At 39.7% G+C, this 18,029-nt stretch overlaps 1 protein-coding gene across 1 annotated transcript in view; it reads right to left on the bottom strand.

The window, feature by feature from the left end:
- Window positions 1-18,029, bottom strand: part of LOC116787404 (potassium voltage-gated channel subfamily KQT member 1-like) — a 468,277-nt gene that overhangs the window by 405,680 nt on the left and 44,568 nt on the right. The window contains exons 6-10 of the mRNA XM_032688970.1: window positions 15,176-15,316; window positions 8,180-8,290; window positions 6,511-6,606; window positions 5,481-5,609; window positions 3,757-3,919 (exon numbers count right to left, since the gene is read on the bottom strand). Of these exons, the coding sequence (XP_032544861.1) occupies window positions 3,757-3,919; window positions 5,481-5,609; window positions 6,511-6,606; window positions 8,180-8,290; window positions 15,176-15,316 (640 nt within the window). The remainder of the gene's footprint in view (window positions 1-3,756; window positions 3,920-5,480; window positions 5,610-6,510; window positions 6,607-8,179; window positions 8,291-15,175; window positions 15,317-18,029) is intronic.

Genomic DNA, 18,029 nt, shown 5'->3' with positions numbered 1-18,029 from the left:
AAAAGTACAGGTGAAGATCAATTTCAAGACTTCCTATGGATATAAACTCAAGTGAGGATGAAAATATTAAACCAGACACCCTGGTATGAAACAGTTCCTCAGCAGAAGCAGAAGTTATGCATGGAAAAAAAAAAAACCCCTGCACTAGAGGATCTCAAAGAGACTCTGAGGGCTGGAGCACCTCTCCTGTGAGGACAGGCTGAGAGAGTTGGTGTTGGTCAGTCTGGAGAAGAGAAGGCTCCAGGCTGATCTCATTGTGGCCTTCCAGTACCTAAAGGGGGCTTGTAAAAACACTTTTTATATGGCAGACAGCAAAAGGACAAGGGGAAAAGGTTTTGAACCAAGAAAGGAGATATTCAGACTAGATATTAGGAAGAAATTCTTTGTTGTGAGGATGGCGAGGCCCTGGCACAGGTTGCCCAGAGAAGCTGTGGATGCCCCATCCCTGGAAGTGTTCAAGGACAAGCTGGATGGACTTTGGAGCAACCTGGTCTAGTGGAAGGTATCCATGCCCATGGCAATGGATTGGAACTGGATGATCTTCCCTTCCAACACAAACCATTCTATGACAATTCCCTGATTCCACATCACATTTTCTAGAACTGTTTTTCTAAAAATCTATGTTTGCATGAGTTGTTCCTTACTAATTTCTTTATAAAAAGAAATTGTGAGAGGTTTGATTTCAAACAAGGAAACTATTATTGTGGAAGATTTTGGCCTTTCCATTTCTGTAAGAATGGTCAAGTTCTTAGTGTTACAGAGCACCCTAAATCAGTCACACCCAGAACCCCATGCATGGTGCAGAAATCAGGGGCTGTTTTCCTGTTAGGTTATCAAGCATTTGTTTTGAAGTTCCACTGGTTTTGGTGAGCAAAGATTTTATTTCTATATTATGCACTATCCACTACCTGTTTTTTATTCCACATACACAAGTATCTCATAAAACACATGATCAACATTATTTCTAAGATTTCCCTTTTCTAAAACCTTCTTTGTATAAAAAAGGAAAGCATTTTTGCCCAGCTTGGAAAGATATGCCTCCTAGGCAAGTTTTGAGCAAGCCAAGAGGATTCTGGGTGGACATGGAGACATGAACAAGATTTCATAAGAAAAATTTTATTTGCATGAAAAAAGGTGCACATACATAATGCAGTTCCTGGATTAAGGTAAATTCCTCATTTATCAAGGATATTTTAACTACATTTCAGTCTATTTCTGCAAGAAACAAGGAATTTTCTGTTGTCTGCACTTGACAGGCATTTGTTTCATGCCTTCCTACAGTCCCTCTCACATCTGACCCCAGCAGCAGAATAGAAGAGCTGTTTTAAAGCAATAGCTCTGTTCCTCTTAGTAAAAAGTGATATAGTAAATGTGATCTAATTCAAAATCTAAGTTCACCATCATCTGTAAAATATCCAGCCCCCACAACCAATGGATAAAATATTCCACTATAGCAACACTCAAATACAAGCTATCATGGCTCTTTTCAATTACCTTTTTTATTATTATTATTTTCTCTGCCGTTTCTACTTTCGGCTTTGAGAGGAAAAAAAAATAACTCCATTTACAGGCTTGAAGCCTAGTACTTCCAGTTTCCAAGAATAGAAGCCTATTAATTCTGGCAAGGAGAACTTCACTGTGAGAAATCAGGTTTAAACTTTTTAGAGGTGTCAAGAATGTTCAGTCAATTGAGCAATTGAGTTTGCCAACTACATTCCTGGAAGCTTTGCAACAGAAGGAATGAATCAGAAAAATCAGATTAAGTGGGATTTACCCCTGACACTGGCTAAGGCAAAAAGTGAAAGAAAATGAAAAATAGATAAAACTTAATCGGTAAGGGAATAATATGCATGGCTGTCCCTCACAACAAGAATAACTCAGACCAGCTTAAAAGTAAAATAAGAAAACATTTTCAGAAGAAGGGGGGGAAATTCTTTCATTTTCCTGTTACCAAGCAGAAAGAGATACAGGATTGTCTTTTTACCCCCTTTCTTGTGATGAAGAGCTTTGCTCAGACTAATTATGACCATTCAGAGAACAAAGCTTTAGTGAATAAACATGCACTGCCAGAGTCCTGAATGCAGCCAACATAGTCCTCAACATCTTATGGTCTACAGTGCTGTTACAAATTATACAACACTTTGCTCCTTCTGTCCAGCACTGACTGATATCAAAATATCAAAATACACTCAGTGAAATCTGCTATTACTTGGTCAGCAAGGGAAGCTGCACTGCTTCAATAAATGCTGAGAATGAACACAGTATTCTGATACATGTCATTTATAAATATCACACCCTTCACCCCCTTTCCCAGAACCCATAAAAGCACTGCCAGTGCCAAACAACAATTAAAATACCACAATTGCTGAAAAGCAACCTGACCTCAAAGTAACAGGTTAGACATTTACAGCAGAGCATAAAACACAAGGAAGAGCATGAGGGGGAATGGAAACTTCCATCAGTGGAAGGAAAGCTCTCCTTTCTGCAGTGGCCCTTCATGGCTAGCAATTGCATGTAACCTCTTGAAGGTCTCCCTGTGAAAGCCAGATGTCCCTGTCCCTTACAGATGTGCCTCAATATGCCACAGCTCTCAGATTCCTGCTATTCCACATCTGACTGCTCCAGCGTGGATGACACAGGTTGCACTGACAATCTAGCAACTCTATAAAGTCAGAGTAACCCAGTGAAACTCCCACTTTTGATTGTGTTCAGTACAAGAAGACACCACATGTTCCCTTTTGGGGGGCAAAAATATTTGAAGTACTTTTTATTAAATAAATCTTCATGTCAAGACTCCAACCATCCTCTGTCCAGGCTGAAGTTTTGTGTCAGCTTCAATGTGATGTAAGAGCAGCAATTTCATACAGAGTTGATGTTCAGGTTTATCAAAGAAAGATGAAAACCTAACTCAAATCATGACATAACATATCCTAGACTAGGGCCAGCCTCTTTGGATAACTCAGTAAACTTGGCAAGGCTTTGTATGCCTCTAGGTATGGAACATAACTCAGACTACAAGGAAACATTCTCCCTTTTAGCAGATCCAGAACAGATCCCCAACCCCATCAGACAAAGGACATCAACACAGAAGTGGAAACACTAGTTTTCCAAAAAATCTTCTTTTATAGTAAACAATACCATTTCATATGCACGTTTCCATTACAAACTTAATTAAAAATAAGAATTTTACAAACAAAGCAACTATCTTAATTCAGCACTGAAGTTCAATCAGTTTTCAGGTTGAAATACACCCGTCATTTATAGAAACATACAATATTTTAAATGAAGCAAGAAAAATATCCCATTTATAAAAACCTATTGGTTGATGTAGGCATAAAAATGCTTAGCTGTTCTTATCACAATTTGTTTGCACAATGTTTAAGAGGGTGCTGTAAAAAAAGTAAAAATATTTTTCCTGGTTTATTTTTCCTTCCTTCAGATTCTCTGCGAGATAAAGTTTAAAGGTGGGGCAGATTTGAGGAAGCTTTCCACACACTTCTGAAATAATTCAAAAAAGGAGAATTAACAATATAGCCAACATTTTAATTGATTTAAATTTGGTAAACAAAGAAAGATCTTGATATTCACACCTTATGTATCTAAATTTGTGTCTTCCTACTTTTGTTATGCAATCATTGGTTGGAGGCATCTTGCTTTACTGATTCGGTGAGAAATTTTCCCTTCAGCATGTCAGTTCTTTCTAACAACATCTCTTAAAAAAAAAAAAAAAAGCTAAAGTCAATGTAAGTAAATTACCTCTAGGTTCATCAATGTAGAAAGATACATCTTTTTTGTGCTCTTGTTCATCAATGTGATCATAAGTGATCTGTGGAACAGACAAGGCATTTTCTCCTGGGTTTATTGCAGGTGCAGAACCATTACCACATCCTAGCTTCCCTTTTCTTTTGTATCTTCTAGCCTGTGGTGGTAGAAATGGAATTATATCAGAAGATATTATCAAACACAGACAAGTACACATGTGACCCTCAGGATGCAGTAAATTTACTTGAGGTCATATGTTTTTTATTTAAATAATGAAATTGAAATTAAGTGAAAGGGTTAGAACCTTTGTTTTCAAAATATCTGATTCCGAATTATCAACTAAAATCTGGTAAGAATTGATTCTCAGGAGAAGACGCCCAGCACATTTTGAAAAATCAGGTCTCAAGTACCAAAACTCAAGGCATACAAAATACTAACCTCTTGAGTACACATCAGCTTGGCTGTATCATGTTTCTAAAGCTTTAATTAAACATACCCATAGACTTTGAACTGTGAACTAGGCCCTGTGCAGTTTTTTCAACCGAAGAAAAATTCACCTTTTACCAAAAAGGCCAACTTATGCACATCAGGAGAAGATAAATTCCTCCTCCTCCATACAGTTCTCCTGATTTTAGAAGCCTAATAAATGTCCTAAAATTGGCACTTAAAAACAAAAAAATTAAGGTTTAGATCAACATAAGAGAAGATGAGCCTTTGGTAAGAGATGAAAGAACCATGGCTTAGTTCTTAAATTAGGGTTAGCAGTTCACAGGGAGGTTCAGGTTTAATATGTTTGGGAAATTCCTCTGAATAGAAAAAACAGAGGGAAAATACCATCTATTTTTTTCAGCTCTCAAACCATTGACTGTTTGCTGTTCAGCACCACTTACAAAGGAGCCTTACTTCAGCTTTACCCCTCTCCTCCTGTTTTTTCTGTCTCCAGTTATGAGAAGGCAAAGCCAGGGCAAAGTCACACTCTGCTCAATACTGAGCAGGTCACACTGCTGTGACACAACACAAACGTGCACACACATCATGCCCTTACAGCCTTCTCCATGTGAAATTGTACTGCCCTTCTCCCCGGGGCAACAGGCATCAGTGGCATTTCACTGCCTAAAACCAGGCCTCCAACATCATTTGAGAAACCCTGAGACTCTGAGCTCGAACTGCTGCAGACCTCTGCCTTTCTGGCAGGGTGCTGAAGGCTGGGCAAGCTTGGCAGTGCAACTACAGGACTGTGTTTGGGCAATCCCACCTGTGTAGGCAAACACTGTTCCACTTTACTGCACCCAAAACTCAGGAATCTGCCCTAATTTCTACACTCAGCCCCAAATAAAAGTACCACAGAGCACAGCTACTTGTCAGCCACAGGTTGAATGTGAACATAAGTTTTTAAACTATCTTTCTCCTTTCTTCTTGTATGAACCACTATGCAAAAGGAACACGTCATTGCTTTACAGTACCCTTTGAGAACGTAGGAGACTTCAAAGGGGATAAAACAATGGAGAACTGGCACCTGTCTGACCACCAAGGCAATTTAAAGTTCCCTCAGGAATATTTTTAAGGAAAACGCAGCCAATCGCGCTGTGGCATGAGGAAAACAATCAAGCGTGTTTCAGCTGTCCAGATTCTTCACTCACTTTACGAGGCTTTTGGCAAGTTATTCCACTGAGATTTAAAAGCAAGCACAGAACCGAGCTCTGCCCATCCTCCGTTACCTGTTTTCTCAGACTAGGGCTAGATGGCGCTGCTGGCTTTTTGGGATTTTGCGCTGGGGGTGTAACATAGATCTTCCACGTCGCTGTGGAACTGCAGGATTTCTCTGCTGCGTAGCACCGCCACAGAGTCTGCAATGAAACCCAAACCCAACAATCGCAGTGAATAAAGCAGCCACTGTTAGGGCAGGTAAGTCAGATTTCGCTGCAAATCGAACTGACAACAAAACTTTCAGTCGAGGTAAACAAGCTGCAAAGGGGTCTGACTGCAGTCATGGTGCTATACCACAACACCATAACTAACAAAATACACTCCTCCCTCTACATAACCGTGGTGAATGTAGTTTGCACCAGGACAGCTCCACGCATTACACAGTGATCTTCAGGACACTCCTTGGTGCACTCTCCCTAGGAGCTGGGATCTATCCCTGCCCACAGTGTGTGGGGTGGGGGGATCAAGACAAAACAACCCCCATAGAAGTGAATCCCCACAAGCATCACTGGATACTGCTGCTTCCTTTTTCCTTCACTGTGCCACATTCAATATTTGTGCACCATGTTACTGTATTTGTTATATTATCATATAGACTGTTATCCTGGGGCATTTGTCTAAATAGACTGTTATCCTGGGGCATTTGTCTAAATAGAGGTGTGTGTTTACATGTATTTGTACACGCATTCACCACCTCAGGATTTCGCAGATGCACAGGACCTAAGAGAATATAAAGAGGAAGTTATGAATTAAATATTATCATGAAGATTTTTTTTTTTTTTTTACTATTTCACCACATATACTCATTGTGTCCAGTTAGTGTCCTTATGCCTGTGAATATCAGGTTAGCACACCTAGAGATGGAGGACAGGCAATTATCTAATTTTCTCTAGTGACTAAAGTGGATCAAAATTACTAAGTGGTTAAACACAAGTATAGATTTATAATAAAATCTAGGAACCATGATTCTCAGTATTTGAACTACTAGGCCACAATCCTTCTCTAATAAGTTCCTATGTATTTTACTGTTAGGGGCCTTACCTGAATTAGGGAAGCTGCAGCTGGGATTTGTCTGTTGAAATGCTTCTGACGTTGCTTTTGCTGTACTTTCAGGGCAAAACCGGACCCCAAAATACCCTAAATATATCCAGAATTCCTAGTCAGACTCCAATATGGCTTCACATACCTAAATCAAATACTTAGCATATGAAGGAAACAGACATTTTATAAAAGACTTTCTGAGAAAAAGAAAAATCATGATTTTTCAAATGTCCCAGTAACAGAATTTATTTATTCCAACAAATAAATCTGAAATTGAGCAGATCAATACTGGCATCGTGTAACTTCAGTAAACAGCATGTGTTTGTTGGTGTGAACAACCGGCTACAGGAATCAGAGACATTTGCAGAGGCAGACACATTCCAAAGGCAGCCCTACACAATGGTGGGAGAAGCAAATGACAATGTCACATGACTGATTCTCAGCTATTCTTTGCATTTATTTTTAATTCCTTGCCACAAGAAAACCAAATCCCAAACCTTTCCCAATCCCCCAAAAAACTCATCCTCAACCCTCCCTAAAAAAACCCCAAACCCACCTGCTCCCCCACAGCAAAAAAAAAAAAAAAGAAAGCAAACCCAACAAAAAAACCACTACCACAAATAAAGCCAGAACCTAGTTTGATTTTCCAGTCCAATTGAGCAAAGACAGGCTTAATAATTTCAACATTTCTGTTAAAATTGATAGTTACTGAAGAAATACTTTGTCTTGTCTAATTGCCTCAATGCTGTTGTCTTTATTCTCACCCTGTTTATTCAAAGATCCAAAAAGCCCAAAGATCTCTATAGCACCACACAGGATGGCAGATGCCATAGAAGTGTTCTTTTTGTTCCTGTCCTCACAGGACACCAAATTGATATCATATAACCACAAAACAGAAACAAAGAAGTGGTCACCTCTGGCACAAACATGCTGATTAAAAGCCCCTCTACAACTCATAGACCAGAATAGCTTCAATTCTTCAAGTAGTGGAAGTTATTCTTACCTCCTTTCTAGGCCACCTTTATCTAAAACAAATGCTGTAAAGATACAGCAGTTTCATTCACAGAATCATAGAATCACTTGGGTTGAAGGGACCTTAAAGGTCATCCAGTTCCAACCCCTGGAGAGGGACACCTTCCACTAGGCCAGGTTGCTCAGAGCCCCATCCAACCTGACCTTGAACACTTCCAGCCACAGCTTCTCTGGGCAACCTGTGCTAGGGCCTCACCACCCTCACAGGGAAGAATTTTTTCCTAATTCCAATCTAAACCTGCTCTCTGACAGTTTGAAGCCATTCCCCCTTGTCCTGTCACTCCAGGCCCCTGGAAATAGTCTCTCTCCATCTTTCTTGTGGGCTCCCTTCAGGTACTGAAGGCCACAATTAGGTCACCCCAAAGCCTTCTCTTCTCCAGGCTGAACAATCCCAAATCTCTCAGCATTTCCTCATAGGAGAGGGGCTTCATCCCTTGGAGCATCTTAGTGGCTCTCCTCTGGATGACCCCAGAGGTTGATGTCCTTCCTTCGTGTTTCCATACACACAAACATACACTTGGGGATGTGTGTGTGCACATTCTGAAGCAACATCCAACCCTGTTATTTCCTACCAAAGGCACCAATTTAAAATTACTTAATTGTGCACCCAAGTCAGACAGATTCAAACTCTACTTACCGCTGGCAGAGCAAAGAAAGAGATAGCAAATACTGAAAAACAGGAAGCTATTGTCTTCCCAATCCACGTCTGGGGAACTTTGTCTCCATACCCAATTGTCGTGACAGTTACCTAGGCCAAAAACAAACACCTGTTTCAGTGCAACAGGGCACCTTTTCTCTCCAAAAAGCAGGGAAAAAAGAACAAAAGGAGAAATAAATTAGAGAAATATCAGGAGACAGGCATGAATGAGCAGCGTTTGGATATGGGAGTACCCTAAACATCACTGTTGATTTATCCTGGTTTTACATTCTTCAGCAGACATTCACAGCTGACCACTGTTTTGGAGGCAACAGTAGTCTGGCTGTAGGATGACTGGACTGTTCTTACAGCTTGTAGCTGGCTGCTTCCACCATTCCAAAACTGCAAGAATTGGCCCTGTGGGCTTGAAACCATAGGCTTGCAGTTTTTCTGCCTTTGCTTTTAAAATGTAGTTCCACAGTGAACAGAAGAAAGCCCTGAAAGCACCGACTTGCACACAACCAACATGGGTATTTGCCCATCTCTGCAGTCAGGCACACACTGGGAGAGGCAGGGTAAGCCCTGTGCTGACAGGGATGAAAAGGGACAGAATTTACACCATCCCAGCTGAATCTTCATGGCAAGAAGAGGAACACAGAACCATTCCAGGACGTGTTAACTCCCAAAATCAACCTGCCAGTAGACCAAGAGCTGAATGCAGCTGAGCCCTGTGCTTACCTTTCATTCCTCCCCCAACAAATAGAGTACTTTGCCACTCAAAATTGTGTTTAAGCCACAAGATGCTTATACCTGGATCTGCTCATTGCTTACCAGAGGCCAGGTACTCCCTAAGGGACAAAGGAACCCAGAGTCAAGGAAGATAATGTACCCAGCAGGCTACGTTATCTATCCTAAGGACCTGGTCCCACAGCAGCCAAGCAAAACAGGAGCAGAAAGTGCAGCCAGATCCAATCAAGAGTCTGGAGTATAAAGCAGTATCTTAGCAACAAGGCAGGTCTGACATTAAGCCAGGAATTCCATCCACAGGTCAGGATTAGGATCAGGTACAGTGGTCAGCATGTAGGTCCACAGGGATGAGGCACTGGCAAAATATTAGTCCTTAGGTGAAACTCAGGATTAAAGGACTCCACAGCCAGACCCAGATGCAGTAAAGCTAAAGACCATCTCTCCTGTAGGAAGATTCTGAGTTTAAATAGAGTCCCTGGATGTGGCTAGAGGCCACTGGTGATGCTGGCCAGGGTCATTAGGCCAATTAGTGCCCTCGGGGCCTTAACAACACCCCTCCCCACCTCCACTCTAAGCAAGGCATGTGCTTACACAGCTCTGGGATCTGTAGGGACTTGCTGAAGAGGGACTAAATCACTGTGGGGGTGGCAGGCCACTCCTGGAAAATCATGCAGGCAGGAGGACCTGAGCATGATGGAGGTTTTGGGCTGTTCCTGATGAACCCCAATAGGAAGGAAGAGAATTCATTATGAGGCCAGTGGACAGTAAAGAATTGGTGCTGGGCAGGGATCAGAGTTCAGGTAAATGCTAGTCCATCAGAAGGGCCCATCAACAAGGGCCAGCTGCTCCCCAGAGGAAGGTGATAATCAGCTGATCCCAAAGAGGATCCCCAGGCAAGCCAAGGGAATCCTACATCTGGACAGGCAGGGGCCTTACCACTCTGGGCACAGGCTCAGAGTAGGATAGACTCAGACACTGACTGTGCCCAACAAAGAATCCCAGTCATACAGCAATATCCAGGTAGTGAGGGATGTCTGAGGCTGAGTATGGAAGCCAGACTGTGGGTTGAGATCCAGCTCACCAGACTGTGGCTGAGCTGGGAACCAGCTCTCCTCCAGCACAGCTCAGGCAGCAAAAAAAAACCCCAGGGTTGAGCCTCAATAAGTCATGAGGGTGTGGGGGTGACCCCTGGTGTGCCTGGCCAGAGCCATTAAGGCTTTTTAGCATACTCAGAGCTCTGATGCTGCCATAAAATGGTGTGAGAAATGTGGCTTGTACTCCCTGAGAAGTGAAAGGCTTCTGGTGAGGAAATGAAGAATTCTGTCACCAATGCTAACCACTAGGGAGAACTTTAAATAGCAAAAATGCACTTCTATTTGGGAGCCCCAGCCCTAAACCTAGTCCCCCTCCCTTCACTTTGCCTTGAATGGTAGCAGAAATACAGCCAACACAGACTTGAAAGAATATGTAAATTTACACTGACTACAAAAGAGGCTGCCTTTTATGGAAAAATTTGCTGACAAATGCTTAGATATTATGCAAAAATAGGCTTCTCAGAAGAAGCTATCAAGCAATAAAGGCATGCGAAGAATATATTTCCTCCTCCTCTCAGAGCAGTTCTACAGAGAGCTAGAAGAAATATTTGCAGGGAAAAAAATACCAACTACTATCAAACGTAATTTTTCCAAGTTCAAAAAAAGTTAGGCTTGTGTTTATTCATCATAAATTTCTCACTTGATGAAGTTCACTTTGTAGAATCTATATCTTCGAATGAATATTGTTATTTTGAACTGTGAACTGCTCTCAGCAGGAACTTTGTCTTCGCAGGTGTTTGTCCAGATTTAATGTGGCTTGTGAAGTGACTCAGGTGCTGTGTACTACCAGCAGTACAAACAGATGAATTTGCCAGTCCCCAAAATTAAACCAGACCCCCCAAAATTCAACTTTGAAATGCAGTATGTGTTAGTGGGCAGTGGAGGAAGTTAAAGCAGTGTTTCTTTAACAGCACTTCAGCTCTTCAGTGCACCCAGATGACCCCTTAAAGTCTGTGATTTTTCCTTCCTTTTCCTCTCTTTTTTTTTTCCTATGAAAGGCTTCTTGGTTTTTTGTGGGTGGTTTGTTTGGTTTGGGCTTTTTTTCTTTTTTTTTTTTTTTCCTGACTTCTCCAGCACTCAGGGCTCAAAAACAAACTGCAGTAATGTTGAGCTGCCTTAGTGTTACTATGGAAGACAGCATGAAAGCTGTAACCACAGAAAAGATGAATTTTCCATCTCTACAGCAAGCATTTGGCTGGCAGATTCCTGCAGGTGCCTGAACATGTCTCAGAAAGTTTTTCCCTGGCTACCTTAAGAGGATGCGTTCTTGGTAATCTAATTAGTACATAGAATATGGAAAGGATTATAAATAATGTAATTCTCTGGATTTCTTAATCACAACAGATTATTTTTTTTTCTACTTGCACATCCAAATGTTATTAGTATCTCTGAGAAGAGAATATCGAATGTGGTTTTTGGAAAATGACACCTCCTTCATAACACAGATTTATGGTGGCACATTCCAGCTGGTGTGCACATGCTCTAACACAGGCTCTGAAAACATATCTGTACACTTCAAAAAGGGAAAAACTTAAATTCAGTAGAAGTCAACAGAGTTGCCCAGATGCTTTAAGACAGGCAGGTGTCCTGAAGTGTGAAGAGTCAGAACTGCACACCTCAAAAAACATACTAAATATAAAGGGGTTCAAACTGCTACCTCTGGCACGAAAATTTACTACTGGAAATTCTGAGCAACTGATCCTAAGTACCTCTGCCAGTTAACACCAATTTACTGGAGAAACTAGTTAATGCAAATTCAATGGTACAGAACAGTTGAGTTTGCAGCAAGACCAGTAAGTGTTACCAGCAGCAAGAGACAAGTGTGGAAGGGCCAACAGAAGAGAAGCCTCCTGTGTGCTCTTCTTTCCTCAAGAAAAAGTACCCAGAAAGGACAGGAAAACTTCTGTGACATGGGTTGCAATTGTGGCAGCCTGACTATGCTGTTAGAATGCTGTTGCATGTGTTGTACATGCTAAAACTTCTGAAAGTAGCTTCATGTAGAATACAAGTCTTTGATATTTTATTGCAGTTTAACCTGTTTGCCTGCCAAATCTGGGTGAAACGACTTCGCATTTAACTGAAGCAGGTGAATGTAGTTAGCATCTAATTCCAACTCTCCTTCATTCTTTATTTTTTCTTTTCTTCACATTTAAACCTTTCAGGTCATTTGTATCAAGTTCAGCAAGCTTGCACTTTCTACTCAAAGCAAAATATTCCCCATAATACACTCTGTGGTTTTTGTCAGACACTTTCAAATACTTGCTACTGAGATTTTTTTTTCCTCTGGTTTAGTTTTGAAAGGCAAAAGTGAAATCAAATTTCACTCCCTAGTAACTCCACATCTGTGTTTCTATGTTACAGAAGATTTGAAAAGAAAAAGAAACTGATTCACTTTGTCCTTTGTCACTGTTCCCAGCTGTGAACTGCACCTGCACCGTGACTCACTGAATGCTGAGGAGGCCTAGATGCCTGAAAAGCTTAAACAACAATTTAAACAGTGTTCTTCATGTGCCTCACACAGCTAGAGAAAGACAAGCTGATTTTATCTTGCTGTTAACACAAAACAAGTGAAGTTTTGGAAAACAACAACAAAACCCATTGAACACTTTGCACGGCCTTTACATACACTTTGAAACACAGATTCCAAGTCATCTATCTCAGCAAGGTAATAAAGTGCATTTTAAACTTATCTGTTGGTCTTCATAACTGAATTCCTTTTATATTCCTGAAGTCCAAAATACTCTTGTATAAACACATCCTGGCTTTTTTAACATTGGTTTTTTTTTTTACTCTTTAATCAAATCAGTGCTGTAGTTTCTAGCATTTAAAAGTATTTTGTAATCCATAGCTAAGTATTCAATGCAACTCATAAAGCAAGCTCTGGATAACTAGAGCTTAAAAAGAAAAAAAAAAAAAAAGGAAAGGAAGGTAGAAAGGTAGAAAAAAGTGCACTGGAATAACCTATGTATGAATATACGTGGACAGAACTGGATGCTAAAAGTGAGGGCTAGTTCCCAACTCATTGCTGGAAATCCTCTATTGTTTTCCACTGTACCTTGTTTCTCTCAGTTTGGTAAGTTCTTTGTCCAACTTCCCCCACTCCTCCAAATCAGGTCTGATTTTGGGCATTTCTGGCCTTTTGCACTTACAGGCCTAGAAATTACTTTATGAAACACCAAAGACACTGGGCAGAGCCAACATGAATCACTATCCTTTAATGTTTACATATTAAATTTAGATCTCCTTATTAATAAACTATATGCTTTCCCTTTCTTTCACTGGTGTCATTCTAATTCAAAGATACTACAAACTTACTTGGAACTTCACTACGCTAGAAAAATTTATGAGCTATTTCTCATGGGTTTATCTGAACTAGCACAAACTTTTATGGGAGTCCCTGATGCTGCTGAACTTCCCTCAAGCAGCCCCACTTTTAATCAGATGTACTTCACAGACCATTCAGCCAGACCATTAGTAAAGCCAGAACAGGAGCTGTGTTCCACTGTATTCAGTCATTGGAACACTGGTGTTGGAGCTGAACTGCTCAAATAATAGAAGAATAAGTGAGCCTGTGTACTGGTTTGTTTCCTTAAAGCAGACATGGAGTATCTTTCAATTATATCCTAATTGTTTTTCTCCTCAATTACAGCACAATCTGTGCTTCTGATACATTTATTATTTTCCTGCACTAGCCAGAGGTGGCCTCATATCTATAACCATGAGATTTTATATTCTGAAAATTTTATCATATTTCCATTGAGGACTTTTACAAGTGATCATTGCATGGGCTAATTTGTGGTTTCATTTCTTCCCAGCACCTTAGATAATCAGGTCCATCTGGCCATTTAGTGGATTTTTCTTTTTTAGTAGATTCTTCTCAGTTTGTACTATTTTTTTGCACAGCCAAAGGTGATACTCTGCAAATGAAATGAATATTTGACAACCCAGTGACAGGAATTTAATGTTTAAAGTATTTTTATACAGAACCACTTAAAAAGTGGTAACTCAGGCTACATGTAATATAGTCTACATTTCTGTATACTTCATTGAAGTAGAGGCTTATGCAGCATCTAAATTAAAGATTAGAAACATATATCTGTTAGGAACATTTTGTCTGCCTTGACAGACTTTCCAGTTTATTTGGATGTGGAGAAAAAATTGGTTTATGGCCCAATAACTGGCATTTTTCCAAGTCTATTATCTAAGAACAAATCCAGTATATAGTCTTGAAATATATCCTTCCTTCTCTGGAAGTTGGGGGCTCTGCATCTGTTCTGGTCCTCTCGATGTGATGGATCTCTTTGGGTTTGTTACGAGACAGCCAACTCAGAAATTTTGTGAGGTTCTCCTCACAAAAAAGGCCCACAAGAGAAGGGATAGTTTATGCAAAAGCTAGTAAAGAAGGAAAGCTTAAGTCACAATGAGAAATATAATGAGAACAGCCATATGAAGGGAGTCTAGAAAAAATCTGGCCTCTTATTCTGTTTCACAGCTCTCTATTCCCTTTTCAACGGATTCTGGGCATGCACATGATAATTACCACAATGCTCTCAAAAGCCCAGTTCTGTTTTAAGGGTATTTTCTTCCTTTATTTCACCAAAGATTTTCACAAAATGCACCTGACTGGTGACTGATATCCAAAGGATTTGATGAATCCATGAAGCTTTGCCAGTTGCTTTCGATGGATCTATTTACCTTTACAGTAGAGAATCACAGATTCATTTTAAAAAAAAGCCAACAGGAACCTCTTACCTGCATAAAAGTCTGCATTATTACTCAAAAAAAATAGTTATTACCCCACTTCCATATACAGAATATAGTTTTAAAGTTATGCACCTTTTGCAGATAACTAAGTAGAGTTTAAAAGAAGTGGTGTAGGTTTTGGAGGGAATTTACACTCTTATGAGATGTGGATGTTTAATATCTGTAAACATTCATGACTTGCTGACCTGCTTCCACAACAAAATTTAATACCCAAGTAGTTTAATTGTATGTATGACTTTCTTTCTTGTAACCTTCTTAAAAGGCTGTTGAGCCTCCCTACAGAAATACATTCTGCAAAGAAAGAAAGACCAGATTTTTTTTAAAAATATCACAACTTCAACAGAAAACCTTATGCACTGTTTGCATACAGCTTTGACTGTCAAGGACTTACCACACCCCACCAAAGGGCATCAGCATAGCTGGAGAAACCTGTCTTTCCATCTTCATCAACTGCATCCTTCTCAGCAAGATAAACAAAATAAGATGAAAAAATTAACCCCAAGAATCCAATGTACAACGTGGTTATGAGTTCCTGTTAAAAGAGAAAGCAAACAAGCACATCAGGTTTGCATCATGCGTATTCTATCACTGTAAAACATTGTAAATTATCTAGGGGTTTTTTGGATCACAGTAGAAAAATTAATCTGTTATATTTCAGGTATAAAATTTGCCTCCAGTGAACCAGGTAGTACAGTAACTTGTTTTCTGTTCATACCAGGCTAAAGAGTTCAAAAAGCCATCATTAATATGAGATCATTTGGGCAGCTAAATGTAGAGTGGGACATCTCTCCTAATTATGCCTTGTGAATGGAAATCATTCCACTTAGCTGTCCACTTAAAATACTAGAACTCTAAACATTTTTAAAACAGCTTCAGAAATGCAGTTTCTGAACAGTACACAGAAATAACAGTGAAGAAATAACAACCATGTCGTGATTATGGGCATATCTAAGCAACGAATTTGTGTATCTGATGTTTAGATTGCTTAAGATTAAACACTTTCATGTTAAGATAAAATATGTTGGGCAGGTGTAACCTCTGCTTCAATCCTGAAAAGCAAGGCTGGGGCAGTTTATTAGAAGAGACTTTTGTTAGGGCATGATGTAGTTCTTGTGAATATACAATTTTCTCTATAGATTTTTGGACAGGAAGGTTGTATCACAGCTGATGTGACTCCGGTGCAGGATTGTTACAGACTTCAGGAAAAGTGTGCTTGCACATTTAAACAAGCCAAAACGTGTGGTGTCCCAGATGCAAAAACCTGTAAAGCTTTTAAAAAGCAGGGCTATGTTGTATTCAAATGAGATATTCACATACCCCTCAGGAAAATCCAATACCTAGTTAGGAGGGAAAAAGCTTATTTTAATTCCTTAAAGTTTACATGCCTTATTCCTATATTTTCTTTGCACATATTTAGCCATCTCTTCTTTATTAAACATTGTACTACATCTTCACTGGCATCTTCCCTAAGGTTTCTCTTTCCGTTTCTCTTTCCTTCCACCCAAACCAAAAAGGAAATTAAAATACTTCCATAAGATAAAGTTAAAACCTGTCTAAGAAGGATTGCCTCTAGTTCTAAAGTTTGGCAAGTTTTCACATGTTTCCTGCAACACTCTACCCATGTTTCTTTAAATCTTTGTGATGGAAGGTTCAGTTTTATCATCAAACTTCCTTCAGATTTTCTTTTTTATTTTTTTCTTTTCACTTCCTTATAAGAGCTTTCTGGGAAAAGGTATCCCTGGTATCTAGTAACTGCATTCAGCAGCAGGAACTATACATACTCTTCCTTCTCCTAAGCATTAATTAAAATCTAGGTTGAGCAAGCCTTTAAGTGATCTTGGCACAAAGCAAAAATAGGTGTTTTTCCTCTAATCACTTAATAATGACCTAAATAATGAATTTTGATAGTATTTAGTTTGGCCCACGGGCAAGTCTTTTAATTCAAGCCTTAACTTTTTGCTAAACAAGGCAGCTGAAAGAGGAAATAAAAGCTGGAGTTTCAGTAGTTCAGATTTCTGTGTGGGTCACCTTTATTTTCTCATCTTTATCTAATGATAATGGTACACTGTGTGCCTGCAGATACCACTTCGCTGCTTTGAAAAGCTCCTTGTGTTAATGCACATAACTGACTATTTGCATCTCTGTAATTTTTCACAACTTTTTGACTTGCCTTCACAGTGTTTTTTCAGTGCAAGACGGAGCTGCGAAACACCTGAGACTGTAAGTTCTGTGATGCACAGGAGACCACAGCAGAAATGGAGGCTAATTCCTGTTGCCTGCTTACACAGAAAACACCTCTGCTTTCATGTCTAGTAGATTTGTGACTTCCTTCCACATCAACAGAAATCTCTTAGTTACACCTGGCACGTTGCTGACATCTCAGAAGTTAATAGATTTTACCTGTTATTGAGGAGCGTCCATCTCTACTTTCTTTCAGTGTGTCCCAGAGGACAGAATTAGAGAGTGGATGATAATTAGAATATTTCTGTTTTAAGTGGCTTTTGGGGGAGCAGGCAGGAAAATATGCTTTTCAGAAGTGCTATGCATAGATTTAGGAGATCCTTTCAAAGTGGCTGGATTATCAACAAGACTACCCAGCTTATTTCATCACTGGTGCCCCTCAGCTCCAGTACTATTCATCTAGAGACTGAAATCTTTTTAAGTAAAGGCCAGATGAAAGTATAATTGCCTTAGACTTTTTCTAAATGTCATCACTCTGTGTTACATATGTATAGGAAGAAAAACTAACACATGCCTATATTTAATTATAAGAACAATGACAGCAATCTCATACATACTGCATTTAATAAATAATAAAATAAAATTGAATATTGAGAGAGTTTTTGAAAACTTAGATCTATATTTTCAGTTACAATAAGGACCACACAATACAAAGTTCAACACTTGGGAAAAATACAAGGAAATCCCAAATCTCAACTCATTGGTAACTCCCTCCTAAAAGCAGTAGAAGATCTCACAAAACAAGGTGAGTGATGAGAAAAAATAAGTGAGAGGCTTAAAAGCTGAAGCTAGATCGGCTAACTCAGTTTTTCAGTAAGCTGCCTGATTTCTCCATGTCTTTCCATCACCACATACCATATTGAATCATGTTTTGTTGCTTTTGGCGAGAAATCCTTGTATAAGCTCAACCTGCTGAAAATAGAAGAGCCAAACTGGGTCTGAGTGAGCTAATAAAGCTATATGTAAAATTCCAAAACACATGGAAATCATTGGTGACAACTTCA

Source organism: Chiroxiphia lanceolata, chromosome 5 (assembly GCF_009829145.1).
Source record: "Chiroxiphia lanceolata isolate bChiLan1 chromosome 5, bChiLan1.pri, whole genome shotgun sequence".
In the NCBI taxonomy this organism is placed as follows: domain Eukaryota; kingdom Metazoa; phylum Chordata; class Aves; order Passeriformes; family Pipridae; genus Chiroxiphia; species Chiroxiphia lanceolata.
The sequence above is the reverse complement of the archived record's forward strand: the minus strand, read 5'-3'. Positions and strand labels throughout refer to the sequence as shown.